A 20,382-nucleotide genomic window follows, 5' to 3' on the forward strand; every position below is an offset into this window, starting at 1 on the left:
GTTAGATTTTAGGATTTTAGTCTTAGGGAGATTCAAGCTCTTACCCCAGCATGATGATACAACAATATGAAAAAAAAATCTAGATATGTCAGTTCGGATAGCTGATATAAATCTGTAATGGCAGCATATTTGAAAGTAAAATTTGTGATACATAACTAGTATATTTGTGATAAGTTATGACAACATATTTGGAAGAACAATATGTTTACACTTAACATTAGTTAACATTAGTTAGTTAATGCATTAGGTATCATTAAATAGCAATGAATAATACCTTTTTACTCCATTTTTTTATCTTCATTATAACATCTACACAGACTGGACCTACTGTTCAAATGTTTGCTGTCAGTACGTTTTTGATAATGTTTTTAAACAAAGTCTCTTATGCCCACCAAGATAACCTTTATTTGATAAAAAAATATTTTGTGCTAAGTATCAACTAAAAGAAACTTGCACTAACTGATCATAAAATATGTCAGTTCTGTTGTTGTGTCTCAAAATGTACAGTAGTGTTTTTATCTAAGGCACATTTATGAACTTTACTTAAATGTCCTAATTGATCTAGGGCCTAATCCTGGCTAAATCTAATCCCTGTATGTGAAACCAGGCTTTTAAATCCGCAAAACACATTTTAGGCATAATATTAAGTTATTTGCATTGTGCAATAAAGAAATACAAAAAAAAAAAAAGTTAAATTATAATTTTATGCAGTAAGCCTTAAGTGATATGTCAATAAATATGTTATAGATATGAGAGAGAAAAATGATTTAGTTTATTCCTGAGATGTTGCTGAATTTTCAGCATCATTACACCAGTTTTCAGTATCACATCAATCAATTAAATTGGGGTGGGGGGGGGGTAATATTTTTAATATATTTAGTAGGGCTGCACGATTAATCTGAGACCACTTTTTCCAGTACTCCCCCGATACGAAAATTTTGCCGATACGGAGTACTGATACTGATATTTTTATTGCATTTGTAATTGTTTAAAATATATGGTATATAAACCAAAAGAGTATGTATAATTTTAGCTGTTTAATTTATTAAATAGATTCAATATTTCACATTATCATATTATTAGAGTTGAAATAATTATGAAATCGAAGAAATATTTTGCAATAATTCATGCTGCTTGCATTGCTTCTCAGTGTACTACGGCTCTGTGTAGTAAATGCTGTTCCATCTGAAAGCATGGGAAAATTCCACATTTAATAAAATTTTTACTCCAAACTTCCTTCATAACATCAGTGAAGTGTTTGAAATAAATCCTTTTGTGAGATGATGTTAAGGCACACAACATATTTCATAGTATTCTAAGCAGGGATGAAGGCATTGCATTATAAATATACTTTATTTGAATGAAAATTATAATTATAATAACTCCGTGATAAACCTTTTAATAACCCATATACAGGGCCGGCATGTGCCTATAGGTGAACTAGGTTTGTTCCCAAAATACTCCTTCCGGTTTGTCACAAGTTTCGGACAGTTTTTTTCGAGTATGGCTCTGTGTGACGTTAGATGGAGCGGAATTTTCTTATATGGGTCTTAAGGCACTTCTGCCGGAAGAGCGTGCCCTCCCATATAGCGAGGCTGAGCAGAGCACAGACATTTCACTGATCAGAGCGATTCACTGATCAGAGCGAAAGCGTCACGAAAAGTCACAAAAGAAGTGTGTTTTTGGCTGCCAGGGCAAGACAACCCTGCACAGATTACCAAAAAAAAAAAAAAACAGCATTAAGGGACCAGTGGATGGAGTTTATTTTTACAGAGCATCAACGGAGTTGTGCAAGTGTTTTTGTTTGTTCCCTGCATTTCGAAGATGCTTGTTTTAAAAACATGGCCCAGTTTGACGATGGATTTGCGTATCGTTTATTTCTTAAGGATGATGCAATCCCAACGAAAAAGGGTCACGGTCGTGTGTTGTAACCACAGGCAGTGAGTAAAACTGTTTAAAATATCTCTGCCTCCTTGTTAGTGCGTCCCCTCCCATGCCGGAGACCCGGGTTCGAGCCCCGCTCGGAGTGAGTCGTTGCTGCTGCTGCTCTCGTTCAGTTTCAGCCACTGGATCTGATTCTGGATCATAAATAAACGGCTGAATCTGACTGTAAGCCATGGTTTGTTTTGGATGATGGTTTTTCCCTCACGGTAATGTCACAGCTTCCACACACTCTCAACGCAAAAGCCTACTGGCGCTCGTGATTTTTTAGCTCCGCCCACACGTCACGCCTCCAGCCGGCCGTGTTTTTCCAGGAAAAATCGGTACAGACTATCTTTCTCTTATGAATATAATAAAACTAAAGACTTTTTGGAGCTATGAAGGATGCAGTACTACTCTATAGGTACTCAAGATTAACAGGATATTGAGTGAAAACGAGCATTTCACCCCCCCTTTAAGTATACCTAAGAGTGAGTGTGAGGTGGGGGCGGCACGATCGTGCTCTGCCTAGAGCAGCATTTGAGCTTGCACTGGCCCTGCCCATATATTGTCATAATTGTGTGTTTATTATAATCCATAAAAGCAGTTAAATCTTCTGTTTATCCAGCTACCGCTTTAGGTATTTCCTGGGTTTCTTCTTTGAGGCATCTTTGGAGTTTCACCACAAGTGTGCCCTCTGGCCTTCGGATGGAGATTTAATGCTGATGACAGAACCGTGCTTCACTGAAAGATATGCATGACAATCACAGCTTCTGTTGAATCACGATTTCGATTCCATTTTGATTTATCGTGCAGCCCTAATATTTAGCATATTTTTTTAAATATACTAAATTCAATCATAATATAAATACATAATACAATTATTTAAACAATGTTGACATTTAGTCTTTTAGAGAGGCTTAGATGAAAGACATGGATCTGAACCTCTCCTAGACGAAGCCTAGCAACAGCTATGATTTGTGGCGACATATTTGATGTGGCTCAGAAACTGGCCGCAGAATATCGTTGTGCACTCCGATTAAAATCCAGTCAGATACCAAAGACAGACGAGCGCTGTGCTCCTCTTCAGGGCTTATCACTTTCTTATTGCCTCTAAGCCACGGGGAAGAGGAAGTTCTGAATGAAAAATAAGCTGGAACAGAATTTCTTGCAGCATATGTAAACAGCACGCCAAAGAGTATATCCATCTTTCTGCATTAGCTTATTTTATTGGTAAGCATGCATTTAGCTCTACGCAAAACTGCAAACATATCCATACGGATGGGTTTCTCCTCATTATCAAACACAGCAGACTTCCCGCCAAAACCAGAGGAACAAGATAATTAGTCATGCCGGGCTAGGGCCTGGGAAGCAATCTGACACAGGAATATATTGATTTAGGAGGGAGGGTGAAGCAAACAGCCGAAGTTAGGGGTTACTATCAATCTTCTCCTCCAAGTCTATCAGTATATGATGAAGCACGTATGCGTGCTCGCTCACATCCACTCGTTCCAACAGCTCGCCGGACAGCTTGTCAGAAAGAGACAAATGTAAGTGGGAACTAATGTCTCTGTGGACTCTGGAGGGAGTTTACAGCCTCCAAACATTAGGGTTCTGCTTTTTTCGCCAAGTTTAAAGCCATCCCTTGAGCCGCAGACTTTTCGGATGTAGTCAGCTTGCTAAATCGGAGGATGATGAGAGGAACGGTAACAGGAAGAAAAAAAATCCCAGCATTTGAAATGCCGCCTCTGCATTCATAATACAGCGATCAGTCTCAGGTGTGGGTTGTCTTATGGAACACTGCTGCTGATGTATTTAGCGTAAAGAGCGCTGATCTATTTGCCAGGGATTCGAATAGCCCCGCTGTGATTGGTTGTGTGTGTGTGTGTGTTTGCTCTGTCTGTCCTTGTCTCCTTCACACAAACATAAACACTCACAATAGTCCCCACGTCCCCTAAAAGCAGGAATGACTTGAGGATAAGTATATTTACAGCTATGCCTCTCACATGCAATTGCGTTTCCGTGCATCAGCAGGCATGCTGAAGGAGAGATAAACTGTTATGCAGGCAGCTGAATCCTGAGGCTTTGAGCTGAGGATTTTATTGTATCGGTAGTTCAGCGGTTTAATAATCTGTGGAGACCTGCGACAGCGGAACTGGGCAGCTAATTGACGGGCTGTTTGGACAGAGCTGCGGGAACGCGGTCACTTTCACGCTCCCTCAGTCCTGTGTTTCTGTCAGGAAGACGGAAGAAGGAGCGGGGGGAACGCCGAGAAGAGCCAGACGTTGAGCCCGCAGGGGGACCTGATCTCACTCACACAGCACAGAACTCTCAGAGAGAAAGACATCCTACCTCAGGAGAGAAGAGTGCCAGCTCCTCGCTAACACAATGTGGAACACCTGTTACTGCCAAAAGTCCTCACATGTCTCGTATCTCAAGCTGACTCGACACCGCTCCATCTCCAGAACTTTTGGCTGCTTCTGCAGCTACTGTACTCATGCTTCACTTTTGCACAATGCCTGAACAAGATTGTTTTATTTTATTTTTTTATGTTTTAGTATAGTAGACAGATGAAACTGTGGGATGAGGGCATGATGTGAGCTGGATTCAACCCACGTTTCTCACATGATCACCATGCCTCAATGTGTCTGATGCATGAAGGTCTATATTATTAGAAAAAGCTATCTGTTAACATGCAGCAACGACACTTGCTCAGTTGGCATCTAAAAGCAGAGAACTGTGTCTTTTTAAACTCTGAAACATTTAATTACCAACCGTCCTGAACTGTTACATGAAACATGAAGCATTTGACACTTTCAAGAGCCCTCCAAAAATAACTACTGTAATATATATATATATATATATATATATATATATATATATATATATATATATTAAAAAAATTATGAATTAATGTATATTCATTTTACTAAGAGTCAGTAAGTATTTTTTTTAAAGAAATTAATACTTTTATTCAACAAAGACACATTAAAATTTGAAGAAAAAAATACAGCAAAGATATTTTAATGTTACAAAATAATTCTGTTTCAAATATGAGATTTTGGATTTGGTGTTCATGGTCAAAAATGACCAGCAATTTGAAAATTGCTCATAAATCTCCTAATATGCTAAAGCTAGTATCACTAAAACTTGGTTTCATTCTCAGTTTTGACCACCACAAGTGTAAAAAGGTGGGAAAAAATAATAAAAAAGTACAAAATTTATGGTTAAGCAGCACATTAGTTCAACATTAATATTAATAAATGGTTATTGTGAACCAAATCAGCATATAAGAATGAATTCTGAAGGATCATGTGATACTGAAGATCACAATAAAACAAAAACATTTTAACATATTCAAATACAAAAGTTTTTTTTTTTTAATAGTTCAACTATTACTATTTTACTTTATTTTTTATTCAAACCAAAGTCTTATCAACCCCCAAATTCTGAATTCTAGTTGTATTTATATTTAAATATCATTTCTACAAAAAAAAAAAAAAAAAAAAAAATTAAATGCATTTTTATTAATTAATAAATTATGAGAATCAGCAAGTACTTTTAAATGATGGTCAATGGAGAAAATGTACTCCATAATGAAGCAGCAATGCAGACAAGACACCTGACATATTGAAAACTCTGCAGTGGCAGGTTTTATTAAAAGCATGTCACCATATCCCAGGAGTAGTTCACTCACATATTCAGTTCTTTTAAATCTATTAAAGCATGTACCTCTCAACATTTCTGTTCCAGACTGACATGAAAAATGCCGACAGTGGCCCTTTAATAATGCCTGTCCTCTCCCTGGGCTTTAAATCATTCTAGGTCAGTGTCACTCAGTTATCCATAGGACTATATGCACAAGGGATGTGTCCTTGCTTAAAACTAAATCGGAAAGTGCATCTGCAAACAGAGCAAGGGGAAGAGCAAACACACACACAGTGGAGCAGCTAAAAGGACCAAAGACCTCCATGAACTTGCTGGACTGAGCAAAACACCCACAATCCCCTTCACCACCAGGAGCTGACAGTTAGGTGGAAAGGAAAATTGAGGCACAGCTATTTATATTCAATTATGTTTAAACATCTTATTATGATATCTATTGTGAGCAATTATCATGAGTCAATAACAGCTGAGTGTTTTAATTATACCCCATGTCGAGGGGAACAGAAAGCAAATAATGCTGCAAATCACACACACACGTACAAACATACAGGCAGAACGTGTTTTTTTGACATGATAATGACTTTCCAATGTCTTCTATTGTTTTATACTAAACTAATAATATTTTCTTTCCCTCCCAATCCTAAATCTAACTCTCCCAGAAACCTTTTTGCATGTCTATTATTTTACTAAGACAGTATTTAGTTTGATTATTAAGCTCATTTCAGGCTTTACTGTGCTTGCTGGGACATTTGGTTCCCACTGTGTAGAGTGAAATTCCTAATATTCCTAAATTAATTCCAATAATTAAAAATCATGTCAGTGTTTTTCTATTTTTAAAAAAAGTACAAAGTATTGTAGCACAGAGGTTGCATAAGTATATTTATTCAGTGACCATATTGCTAACAGTACCATCGATATACTTGAATTTATGACAGTTTGTCACTGAGAAGGTTTGCTCATAGATTTTTAAAAAATGGCAAAAAATTGTCATGTGAATGAACACACACTTGCTGTATTACACTTTAGCAGTATTACAACAGAGATTGCGAAACTCCAGCTGAGTTTTCAGATCATCAACAATTTTTTAAGAGCTGTGCAGAAAATCTCTCTATGTAAGAGAAAAGCTTTATTTGGGGGATTTAAACTCTGGCATCTGGCAACCAACCCCAAGCATGAAAGCTTTTTAATGAAGGATTTGTGTTACCAATGCAAGCTAACAGAAATATAATAGTGTGCCAATATTGTAGATGACTTAATTAATCAAAAGAAGCAGAAGTGGTGATCATGGTGAACGTACAATTAATTGTCAAGCCCTACCTTGAAATATTGGTACCCCTTTTAACCTTTGACAATGTCAGTAATTCAAAGACCTATTCGTTTAAAATAAAGATTTCATGAACACTCTAGACTGCTGTTCATACAATTTTAAATGCATGTCCTGCATGTCTTTTGCTATAAGCTTTCTAGGAAGAGGAAATTCTTATAGTCACAAGCAAGACAAAATGCTACATTAAACTGAATGCGGTTATGTAAGTAATTTACATGAGGCAAAATGGAAATGCAATTTTTATTAACACCAGCATAAATCAAAGACCATAAATTAAACATTTGTGCTTAGCAATGAACGAATATGAAATTAATATGCACACCCAATTTGAAAAATTTGCCTTTGATTTTTTTTTGCACTTTTGTTTGATAATAAAACAGTGTGATGATCTATGATGCAGACATTTGAAAGTACCTCTGTTCTTTTGATATAATGATTATCGTTGCTGTGTTTCTGAACGGGAAGAGCTCTAGGACATTGGGCGTGGGAATGACAAATGAACAGCTCATATTTCGAGTGCAATTGCTGAAACCAAGTAGTGGGGCTAAATGCCAGGGATGTGATTGATCGAAAATATAGCGCTTTCCCTGCTGATGCAGTCATTAAATAAACGCAGCATCTGGAATAGGCTAGACACGAACACGCTGTGTGCTCTTTTCCTCAGGCTAGTGATCCACACGCACCCAGAGGCCAGAAAGCACAGCTAAGGTCATCTCTTACACTTTATGCTAAAAATATCAGCCGGTCTGCTGTTAATACGAAGCTTCCGGGATAGTCGCAATGATCCTGTTTACTCTTACATCTGCAGTCTAGTCACACTGGAGAGGCTAAAGAGACGCTTCTCAAAAATCACTCTTTTTTTTCTGCCCGGGTTGCGCAGCCCGTGGGATGGAGGAAGAGTCTCGTCATGCGTGGAGACAGCAAGATGCCTGTAACTAATCTAACTGACAGCCTCTCAGACACAGATCACAGGCCTGATGGGAGAGAACGGTGGAGCAGGGAACTTTAAGCAGATTAATTCATAAAGAAGTCCTTCTGTGACTGGTGAGAGGCCCATGCTGACATGGGATAGCCCATCCCATCTTCTGAAACAAATACTTATTAAAGGAACTTAAAATTTATGTATGTATATATAAAACTCTGTCGGTAGCACTTTATTTTACAGTCCTGTTTCTCATGTACATACTATGTAGTTATTATAGTATTTACAATAACTATGTAATAACTAGGTACTAACCCTGAACCTACCCCTAAACCTAACCCTACCCCATGTAGTTACCTTGAATTACCAGAACTTTCTTAGATAAATACACTGTACGTATACTATAAGTACATGTTAGTACACGTACTGTAAAATAAAGTGCAACCACTCTGTCCTTATTTACTCTCCCTCATGTTGTTCCAAACTTGTATGACTTTCTTTCTGCAGTAATGCACAAATGACACTGATGGAAGTGATGCAAAACCACCATAGAATGATAATAAAGGTAGAACAAACAGTGCATTATGTAACTGCTGCTATGTAACCATAATAAAGATGATTTTTTTTAGCTGAATGCTGTAAATAATTTTCTGTTTCTTGCACATACCAATCGTTTCACTTCATAAGACTGCATTATATCTTATTTTAATTTTGTGATGCCTGTATCCTCTTTTTGACTGTCAAGTGCCAGTAGCCACTTACTTGCATTTTATGAATCACCAAGGACCACGGTTTCAGCTAAAAAAAAAATCTTCTTAACTCATGGTGAGTAATTTAACAGCAAAATGTAATTTCCTCTAAAAGCAGTTAACCACTGCTAATGAAACAGTGCATCACAAGAACCAAATCTTACCTGGTTTGAATGAATCACTTAGACCATATCAACTGATTCAATGTAAATATATCACTTGTGAATCAGATATTATAAGTGTGTGTTAAAGAGAGAAAAGGCAGATTAATTTAATAATAATAATAATAAAACCTTAAATTTTGGTTTTTCATTTGTCAAACACAGCTACAGTAGTTCACAAGTCTTACAGACTACTTTCATGACACTCTCAAGGTGCTTTTGCATTCATTTTGAAGCTCAAAAGCTCTAATCACAATTCAATGTTCTTACACTGAAATACATTTTTCATAAATTCTCAAACTGGGTACCACAGAAGAAAGTAAGTCACACAGGTTTGGAACGACATGAAGGGAGTAAATGGTCTTTTAATTTCTGATGCAGATAACTTGTGCCTCTTGAATTCGTCTTTGAATTCTTGAACAAACAGCAAGCACAAACAACTGTGAGAAAACACTTCACATTTGGCTGTCACAACTTTTATCGCTTTTCTCAGCTTTGCTTTTATCTTTCTGCAGAAGCATGGCATTTTCCCTGCTGTGGCCAATGGGGAGAGAGACTGTAATGAAGGGGTGAAAGAAAGTAGCAGTGGAAGAGAGAAGCCGAGAGAGTCTGAGACGTCACTTTTAATTTCTTGTATCACATGAATGGTACTTAGGATCAAGTATGTATCTACCTTGAGTATAGCAGAAGACTAAAACTCAACACCACATCAAATGGTCACTCCATGTTATGAAAATGGAGAACGTATCCATCTTGGGAAGGTATGTATGTCCAACACATCCTATTAAGACATGACAAATGTTCTTTGCCATTACCAAAGCCATATTCATTCATCCATCAGTACACATAACTTCAATAAATACGTCATGATGGACACATATAAGACCTTCTGGAGTGGACTTGGTCAGCTTATGAAATTTGTTTATTCATTTTAACCAATTTAGCTAATGCAAAAATCATGTATGATTTCAGACTCTAAATATTTAATTCCAACAGTGACAGGTTTGAATTACAACACTGAGAAAACTTCACTCTTGGCAAAGATGGTATAAAAAGTAAGGGAGAGTTTTTACAAGGCAGTATTGTTGCCGTGCACTCTTTCAGCAGCTGACACTGGTGGCGGTATCAAACAACAGAAAAGTAAATATAAAAATGCACCCTGCTTTTCTCCCTTGAGGAGAACAGCTGAATCCTCTGCTGCTGTCGGTATGTTATGAGAAATCATGAGTACAGAGAAACAGGACCTCTCCTGTGAACACAATGAGGGTAGCGAGCCAGATCTGTGCCCTATTTACAAAGACTATGTCCAAATGAATAGTCACTACAGGGGAAACCAGAGAAGAAAGGGTATCTATCCACCTCACCTCTGACAGAAAGTGTTTCCCTTGTAATGATAAATTTAATTTGTTTGCAACCTCTGAAGACTCCACAGTTTCATCAGAATACAGAACCTTTGCTTCTAAAGTGCAAATAAACTCACTATTCCAGCAGTTCCAGTACAGGATTTTGGACATTTATTGCACTTTACACCTCCAACATGTTCTCGATTCTAATAATAAATGGCTCAACATAGTTTTACCATTAACTTTTTCTCTAAAGTAAACTTCCTGAAGCAAAAGTTGCAAGCCGATAACAGAAACTTTTCTTGAGCTTACCACTGTAAAGTCTTCGGCCGAACAGTTCTGCCCACTGAAGTTGCAGCTCTTCAGCATCTCTTCCAGCTGGTGACCCGTCCGGTTGAAGATGTCCTGCATGTCCGGCGCTGGATACTCCAAATCGGTGGGCTTGTGGCCGTCCTTGTTTTTAGGGGGCAAACCGGTCAGGTTGGCCAGGTGGTAGATGTCGGCGTCGGTAAGAGCAGAAAAGCGGAAACGGTTGATGTTGCAGATGGTCACGGCGGGGAACACCATCTCTGGGGTGGCCTCCTCGTTCAGCGCCGTGACATGAGGATGCTCCAGGTAGGAGATGGCACACTTTGCCGCCTGGTATATAAAGAGTACCAGGGACACCAGGAACGCGATAGCCCAGAGGGTCTGTCTGACACCCAGCCGGCCCGACACAAAGATATGGTTAATCCCATGGAGTGAGCAGGCATTGGCGAAGCCGGCCAGGTCCTTGGCTGGGGGGCTGCAGCTCTCTTCAATCAGGCTCTCCTTGTCCCCGTCCTGGTTGCCTTTCTGCTTCTCATCCTCCTCTGCAAATTTGATTTTGCAAACAAATTCGATCGGCATTGGGGCAGCCAGGTCTGCGTTTGGGATGCTCGGATAACAGCTTGAAGCCCCAGTATTCACTAAGTCCCGTTGCTCTGACAAACAAGATCTCAACTCCAGAAAGAACGGAAGGGAAAAAAAGCATGCAGAGCGAGAGCGGCCGCTGCTATCGCGTGCAGTGGAGGGAACTGCTTCTGTCTCTCAGTTCCAGCTCTCCAGTGCTGATGCTCCTGGTGCTGCGCTCGGACTGCTCATCTGAGCACTTGTTCGGCACGCTTAAGAGTCCTGCTTACCAGCTGTGATACACCTAGGAAAACAAGAAACAACAACAACAAAAAACATACAAATCTCCTTGCTTTATAGCCACAGAAGAAAATACAGCATGACTCAAGCTAAAAAAAGGCATGGGGGGCTTCTTAATAATTCATGAGGAAGCAACACTGTGATTATTTCCTTTTCACCGACACAAGCAGCAGCAACTCAAACACCCCCCACGCTCTCGTCCTCTCGCTTTCTCTCTCTGTCTCCCGCTCTCTCTCTATCTCTCTCTCACACACACATGCGTACGTATACACTCGCGTCCCCCCTCGCTTGCGCTCTCTCTCACTTAATCCACTTGTTTGAGAAGCTTTCTTACCCCTTGACAACAATAAGTTTCTGTCAAAGGCTGCTTCACTGAACATCCCGGACTAGATGAGAACATCAGGGGGGGCAGTGGATTTTAATGTCGGCCCCCACTCATCCAACCCCAGAAGACATCCTAATTGCGACAATGATGAGCCATGAGGAGTGTGTGTAAACAGCTCACAACTCTGAACGATCAATCTTCAAGTGAAAAAAGAAAAGGGGAAATAGAGAAAGAAAGGATATTGATCGTGCAGAAGCATCAGTCAAAGATTAAGGAAAGCAGTACAATGGTCCTTTCTTATCAGGAATTAATGGTAGCATCACCGGGCTCTGGCACGAATTTAAATTAGTGCCTGTCTCCCAATCTAGGTTCTGATGACACCGAAGACACAGAAATAATGTATTGATTTTGACCATACTTTCACACTTTTTAGCTTCTTTCCTAAGCGAGCACTCTCGTGCTGTTAATAGCCTTTTGCTATTGCCAAACAAAATTATGTAAAATTCATCTCCCTAATGCATAGTTTTCTGCTATAAATGAATTTAGCTTTACAGGTCACATCTCTGTGGAATGAAACATTTGGTGAAAAGCAGTATTTGGAGATTAATCGAAAGGCTTTAAAAATTCAAGACCCAAACAAACTTAGATTGGTTCTTTCACAAACTCTCTTGTACATTTAGTGGAGTATTATTAAGCATAACCGACAAGTTACAGTCAATGTCTAGTTTTCCATCTATCCAGTCATGGTAAATAGAATCAGTCATTAAATATTGTTAATTTCACATATTGGAGTCTACAAAGCTCATATAGGACACCCTTACTGTGGAAACTTACCTTGCCCCACATTTACCCCTGGGAATGATTGTGAAGGAACTTTAATATCCGTAACTCTGACAAATGCAAATTTATTTTTCTGATTGTAATGAAATTGCTCAGAGTCATCAGTTAATTATAAGAGACTTTATTGGGACAATAAATATATGGGACAATAAAGCATTTCCCTCTGTGGCATGGCCCTGCAGCCATATACAGCATATAATGCATGTTTAGCATGTGCATTAATTAAATGTGTCATTTTCTTTTAACACCAACATCTATGCAATCCAGGATTGCTGTGAAGCAGTAGAAAGTCTTCTGTTTTTCAGTTTCCATGCCAGGTCAAATATTCTCAAAAATGTTAATGGGACCTTTTATTTTTAGCTCCAGTAATATTGACAGATGACATTAAAAAATGTTACTCCTCACTGATAATATTTCAATATTTTTTTTAAAAAGTTTATCATATTCTAACATTCCACCTCAAAGGATGCCCGATACACAAACACAGAGGTCTGGGTTAAGCATTGAATATCAAACTGGCACTAGAATCTCCCCTGCCTCTGACTTCTGACACAATGGACTTTTTTTATTTTTTTATGTGTACTTATCTATACAACACTTCATACAACAGTCTCTTGATGGTGAGCCTCTAGAGCGTGCTGGAGCCTCTGGGATTCCCTTTCCCCCAGAGCAGCACTGTTCTCCAAAGCCATTCAAACATTATTTATGCATCTATCAACCTCCTAATGCTCAGTCAAAAATGGGATGTTCAAAGCTTCCAAACCCGCTGTATACAGTTCATAACCTAATAAGGTTTTTCAAATTTAAACCTCATGTTTGAGTTAAATTTCTGAATTTGTTGTCTTTAAAAAGTCTTCCCCAGAGGAGACTGTTTTCATTGACATGTTGGAAGCAAAATGGGGCTTCATCATGTTGTTCTGATGGATGCACTGCGGGGGGAGGGAGGACAGGGTGAGGAATTCATTTTAACCTTGTTCCAGTGATATGAGACAGCAACATGCTCAGAGGACACATCTGTCATATGGCATAGGAAAGCTCCTAAACCGAGTTATACTGCATGTGGTACAAAACATGGACATACGCCTGATGTGCCAATGAACAGTGTTTACTTTACAGAAAGATTTGCAGTTATTAAGTTACAACTCTGGAAAACATACAGTACAATTAGTAGGACTTATTATTATTATTTGTTAATATATCACTGAACCAATTAATATTAATTCATAATATGCAGAGAATAAAGCCAAATTCAAGTGTGCATGTCACGCTACTTATATTATAGATTTGTGAATGTTTTCACAGTAAAAGTTGCATGAGCATTTCTATTCTGCATTGGATCTGAAGGCGAGATATTTTCAGATTCTATCAGGTGCAGTAAGTTTGGAAAAGTGTGAGGGGGAGAATACTGTAATTCTCCTGTGAGGGATATTCATTCAGGAAGTGTCAGGAATACCTCCTGAAAACCCCTTCAGTGCTTCCACAGACATCATTTTGGCTAGCACATTTCTGCTATAGATTTGCTTCAATGATGTTTTAGACGAGAGGATATTAGACTCTTTCTCCCATTTACAGAGAAAAAGCAAAATTGGCATAATATGAACATCATGTGAATCATGGTAAATATAAAGAAACAAGTGTCATTGTTAACTAAAAACGTTGGGATAATTTTCATTAATCAAAATCAAGCTACAATAAAACAAAATAAAATTTGTAAATGAACAAATGTTGTTTAAAATTAAGTAGTAAAATGACTAAAACAAAGCGTGTTTACACTCGTAGTTGCATTCTCTTGGTTCTTTTGGTCCAGACCAAAATAATTGAATTTGATTAATTTTGTCTTAGTTTGCTTCATGCACATTTTTAACAGTGAACCTGACTGGGCAGCTTTTATGATGTATATTTTGCGAATTTAAAGAAAATAAAAACAATACAATGTGCTCATTGTATGGTAATATGGTATTTTCCCCAGCTTATAAAACTCAAAATGCTTATAAAATATGTGTCCTCCTAGGTGAAGAACCGGGAATGCCCGATTATTTTGTCCTTTTAGGGTCACCACTTCATGTTTTTGGATTCTTTGGTTCGTGTTGTGTATAAGTCAAACCCCACAACAGTTTGTTTGGAAGTCAGTACATTCCAGTCCACTTGTTTTGTGCCCAACAAGGTTCCAAAGGCAACATTCAAGCTTAATATAATAAACTGGATCAAATAATCCTCATTATTAGAGAAATTGCACCAGAGTTCTTTTAAACTGAACCAAACCCATCAAGCCTAAAACTGAAATGTAAAAAAAAAAAAAAACACACATATATATATATATATATATATATATGTGTGTGTGTGTGTGTGTGTATTAAAAAAAATATATAAATAAATAAAATAAATACTACAAATACATCATATGAATCTCTGATAATATTAATACAATATTTACCATATTCTTTGAGAGGATGACCTTTTGTCTGCAGCCCTGGCGATATGCTGAATGAATTAATGAAGTAACAAATGCATAAATCAAGCAATGTACAAACCAGATGGAATCCTACTTCAGAATGAGAAATCATGTCACAGAGTCACTCAAAAACAATTCTAAAAAAGTCTAGAAATGTAATTTCGGTGAAAGATAGAAAACAACAAGCCAAACAATTTTATATCCTGCACACACCAAAAAAAAAAAAAAGAAATAAACAAATAAATAACCAGGTCTGGTGCTCCCCAGTCATTAAGCTGAAGACATGGTGAAGTTTATTTCTGGATATGTTAGACTGACGGTTCCATGAGATTTCATCACAGATTAACAGAGCGAAAGGGAAGGAAGAGCACCATATTTCTCATCTAATACACCTTTTCCACAAAAGTGGGGATGGTTCTCATGCTAGAGCTGGTGCTTGGTTGATACCAAACATGATTGTTTGGGCTATGTGGGGCTGTCTCGGAACTGCCTTTTTAACTAAGCACACGAAACACAGGATCAGTAAAAAAAAGGACAAACAATCATCCAAGCCTTTGTGTAGCAGTAACTAAATCGAATGATCATTTTATGTGCAAGCAGACAGAACCTTACTGTAAAAACTTCAAAACTGCATTTTTATTTTATGCTCAGATGCAACTGCTCCTTCCGACTACTTTTGATGTACTGAAGCAGATGTGGGAGATTTGAGAGGTACATTAGTTCACTTCAGGCATGCTCAGATTCTGCTCTGGTACTGTAACCTTGCATGATCTTCTGAGGTTTCAATGCATAATAAGAGCTTTCATTGACAGCCTGAGCCCGTTTTCACATCAAGTATGTGGAAACTCAGTTTGCACCATGTGTTAATGCATTGCCCTGAAGAGCAGAGAGAGCTTCAGTAGACTGACAAACGGACTCGCTCTGCGAACTTCAGAGGAAGGGTCAAGGTTCATTTTTTTTCTCTTGGGACCCTTCTGAACCTAAGAAGAATGTTTTATTGAAGTGTACAGAAACCACTCAATATATCAAAATGTGATTAGTGCTTCTCGTCCAGCAGACGGTCCAGAACAACTCGATTTGGTTCTTTCACGCTTTCTGGCTCGTTTGACTGGTGATGGCAAGGAGGTGAAAAGTCATCAGATGGAAAAGCTTGGGGTGGACCTTGAAATATAGCCAAGGATTGTATCATTATCTCACTGGCAGTCATGTAAAGAGGAGTGTAGCTGTAATGGCAGCCCTGTTAAGGAAACAGCCTTAAGCTATTCAAAATTCCCAAGATACTTTATGTTGTCCATAACGTATAACACTAAAACTGCTGATATGCAGCAGTTATACATTTAATTTATTGACTACACTCTTGATTCTGGAATACTTGATTATGATTGGACGACTGCAGCATCAAGTGATCACATACTGTACACTACAGGTCAGTGAGATTTTTTGGGTTTTGAGGTCTCTTATGCTGACCAAGGCTGATCAAAATACAGTAAAAAATAGTAATATTGTGAAACGTTATTACAAATAACTTTATTCTATAACTTACATTTATTCCTGTGATGGCAAATGTCTTCGGTGTCACATTATCCTTCAGAAATTATTATAATTGTAAATTTTAATTTCCCGATTGGGTGCATAAGAAGCATTTCTTATCATTAGCAATGTTGAAAACAGTAATATTTTTGTGGAAACCTAGGTACATTTTTTCCCCCGGATTCTTTGAACAAAAAAATAAAATAAAATAAAAATAAACAAATCTTACTGACCCCAAATGACTGTATTTTCTAATATTTCTCATCATTTATGTCTCTCGTATAACACTACACTCTCACTTTCTCTTGTTTCATACAAACGCAATTACAAACTATTGTAGCATAAAAACAAACAAAAAAACCTTAAACTACTGCATTAATATTACTGTATTGTTGCTAGGCTGATAGTTTGTATTGGACTTTTTTACTTAAATCTTTAAGATGACACATAAGGCTTTAGTTAAAACTCAAAGTGATGTTTCTATTTATTTGATAAGTAGCTGTGTAATAAGCAGGATAATGTACAGGCAGCCATACTATCCTTCTCTCAAAATAAACCTCTTTATAACTATGGAACTACGACTCTTATAAGAACTATCAGTGTCAACTAAAATAATAGCTTTCCCCAATTGTTCATTGTCAGCCTCTGTTAAGTTTTGTTATATTACTGACTGAGCCAAACCTGTCCGAAGTATCCCGTCCAAAAGAATTAATATAACAGACTTCTCTGCTTTGACCTACAATACAGAGTGATCAAATTCTGAGTTCTATTTTCCTCAAGGATACAGCAAGAACAAAGCAAATTTGAGAGTAACCTTTCTTACTCGGCCTTCCAATAGTAGGAATTATTTTCCCCCCGTTTGTTTCATTTCATTTCACTTTGTCCTTCCAAGACCTCAAATGGGAAAGAAAGGCACTCTCAACTGGAACAAAACCTAAATGTCACAGGCTGATTTTTTTTTTTTCTTTAATATTTTTGAAAACTCATTCATGCACATATTTTACAACACGGAGCCGCCTGTAAATAATAAATGCATTTCTCTTTTGTAGCACTTCTTAATAAAAAGTCTTTTCCATTCCAGGTTCACTGGAAGTCATTGTAGCCCAGTGTGAACTGAAGTGGTTGTGCCCTGCATCCCTCTGGGAGCAAGGCCAGGGCCCTTTGTTTGTATCCCTTCACTTCACCTCCTGCGGCAATAATATCAATCCTTCTCCAACCAGGCAGGACAGCACAAAGACAACACACAAACAAACAGGTCATGCACCACCAAGAGATATTTTTAAAGCAGAAGCATTTTATTCTGTCAATAATGTATCGACCAAACGACTAAAACAAGTATTTATGCATATGTCCGTATGAAGCCTGCAAAGATGTGAGGATTCTATTTTCCCAAGACATCAAGAGACACAGTGACTAAGAGAAGTACCTTAAACGGCTAATTTCACATCTCTTCCCTGGTTCAATTATCTATCTGTTTGCGTTTGATGTCTTGATGCGATGGTCGGGGAGGGCTCATTATCGGACAGCTGCTGTGTTGCTCTAGTGCTCACTGGCTGTCAATGTCTGGACAGATGGGTTTGCAGACCGCAGCCTGGGAGGAACCGCTGACCATCAGCAGCACAAACAGCCTCCTCCCTCAAATCTCAGAGTGTTAGATTTTCACAAGAAAAAAAAAACAAAAAACCTTGATATCTATCTATGTGTACACATGATTTTTTTTATTAATATATATAGAAAGTGGAAGAACTAAAGCATGAAATAAGAAAGAGAGAAAGAAAGAAAGATGCAATTTATGGAAAGGAAAGGAATGTACTGTTAATAGAATGCAAATAGATTTGTACTGATTTGGAAGACACAGTAAATAAAGGATATTAAAAAAATTCCAAAATTAGTTATCTTAGGTGGAAGAATAATTAAGTTGCCTTCCGTTTGGAACATCTACTGCGCTGTAACATCTTAAAATGCCGCCTCCGTTGGCAGCTCAGTGGGTTTTGGAAGAGAGCAATGGAAACGGCTCAGTTTGAGCAATGTCTCAATCGCTGCACAGAGAGCAGCTGCTGACTGTCCTGGTGGAAGAACAGGGTTGATCAGATGGTACTGCCTTGTCCAAAATGCCAGATGCTATAAAGAGCTGTTGAAAAGTATATGGATGTGCAATTTGGATGTAGAGCTTTAGGTAAGAAAAAATCCACAAACTAAGACCCCAGTGTAAAACTTTGTACTGAATTAAATATAAGTATGTGCTACTAGTAAATTGCATGTGCATAATTTAAGGCGTTGTGAATAGATCAATGAATTTCAAACGTGTGTTGACATCACATGCACACATTAGTCTAAGTGATATGTACAGCGGCTACCTTTTGATAACTAAACAAGAAGAGTTTGCACTTTTTAATGATCCTCTGATATCCTCAGTGATTAAAGGACCACATGCCTACAGAACAGTGTCTGGTGGGACTGACCTGCCATGAGATATTACAACTTGAATAAATCATATAATGTTGCTGTATCATCTATGTCCAGATCAATCTCACTAGATCAATAAGTCTGTCTCAACTCATGATATCCTAGAGACAGGAGAACAGGCACCTGGAGCATATTAACATGAGAGAGTGAGTGGTTGACAAGAAGGCCAAATGCACCACTCCATGGTAATTAGATCAAATGAGTTTTCAAAGTTTTATGAAGAAAATAAATCTCCATTGCTCTATAGTCTCCATGTTACACATGCTATATGTAAGCTTCTTATGGTTATTAATCAATGTGTGACTGTGGATGTGTATATTAATTTGCAAATCATGTTTTATCATTGTGCATTCCAATTAATCTCAATCAAACTGCAGTTATTTTGATTAGGTTGAAAAAAGATAATTAAAAAAACACAACAAAAAAATGATAACATAATACAAAACATGATTTTATGATATCTGTTTTTGCAGATAAACTCTAGGTGGATTGTAAAAAAAGCAATACAGTATATATATATATATATATATATATATATATATATATATATATATATATATATATATATATATATATTTATTTATTTATATATATATATGTTTGATTTAATATCAGACATTAGGTCAAATGCGAAATGCTTTTTTAAACACAAACTCACATATAGTTGAAACTGCTTTGGATTTCTAAATAATAGCTCTAAAGTGAACATTCAGGCCAAAATTATTTACTCTACCTCATGACGAACATTTGAAGAAGAGATATTGACGTAAGCAGATGTCTCTGTTGATAGTCAATATGATATGAGGCTCATTCTCCTATTAATGTATTAGATTATAATAATAATAAATATTATTATTTTTATTTTTATTAGGCGGCCTATTATAAATCGCCTATCAAACTTCCCAGCTATTTCACTTCTGCACCACATTTCCCACACAAACACACACACGCACACAGCGCTCGCACGCGCAAACGAGAGCTTGTAGTCACTGAAATGAAAGAGACAGAAAATATAGAGTTGGTGTCACACATATAATGGCTGGTACACGGCAACGCGCTCTTCTCATTCATGAGAGATTAACTCTTTCTTGACGTTACAAATAAAGTAAAGACAACATAATAACAAAGTGGCAGAGCGAATTCATAGTGGTTCTCACAAAGTTCTTCTCTTAAATACTGATCACTTATAACACTCACTATGTGGTGATGACGTAGAAGGACTATGTGAGAACCATTAAGGATGATAAGGTCGTTTTGCCGCCTTGTTATTTTTTTCATGCACACCACATGTGATGCATGCAAAATACATAGTTTTGGCCGTTACAAAGTCTCCATCCACAAACAGACATACATCGTCTGCAGATAATAGGTATTTCATTGCACTTTAACAAGTAATCTGAATGGCCTATATGTGTGCAATATTTTAAACGAGCCCTCACTAACTGAGTTTGATGCCACAGTTATGTTAGAATGCATCTCATTCTTGTTTCTGTAGCGGTGTAGATCCTGTA

At 37.6% G+C, this 20,382-nt stretch overlaps 1 protein-coding gene across 1 annotated transcript in view; it reads right to left on the reverse strand.

Moving 5' to 3' along the window:
- Nucleotides 1–20,382, reverse strand: part of asic4a (acid-sensing (proton-gated) ion channel family member 4a) — a 212,785-nt gene that overhangs the window by 78,503 nt on the left and 113,900 nt on the right. The window contains exon 2 of the mRNA XM_052565077.1: nucleotides 10,401–11,262. Coding sequence (XP_052421037.1) covers nucleotides 10,401–10,976 — 576 coding nt within the window. The 5' untranslated portion in view covers nucleotides 10,977–11,262. The remainder of the gene's footprint in view (nucleotides 1–10,400; nucleotides 11,263–20,382) is intronic.

The sequence above is a fragment of the Carassius gibelio genome, chromosome B9, assembly GCF_023724105.1.
Source record: "Carassius gibelio isolate Cgi1373 ecotype wild population from Czech Republic chromosome B9, carGib1.2-hapl.c, whole genome shotgun sequence".
NCBI lineage: Eukaryota > Metazoa > Chordata > Actinopteri > Cypriniformes > Cyprinidae > Carassius > Carassius gibelio.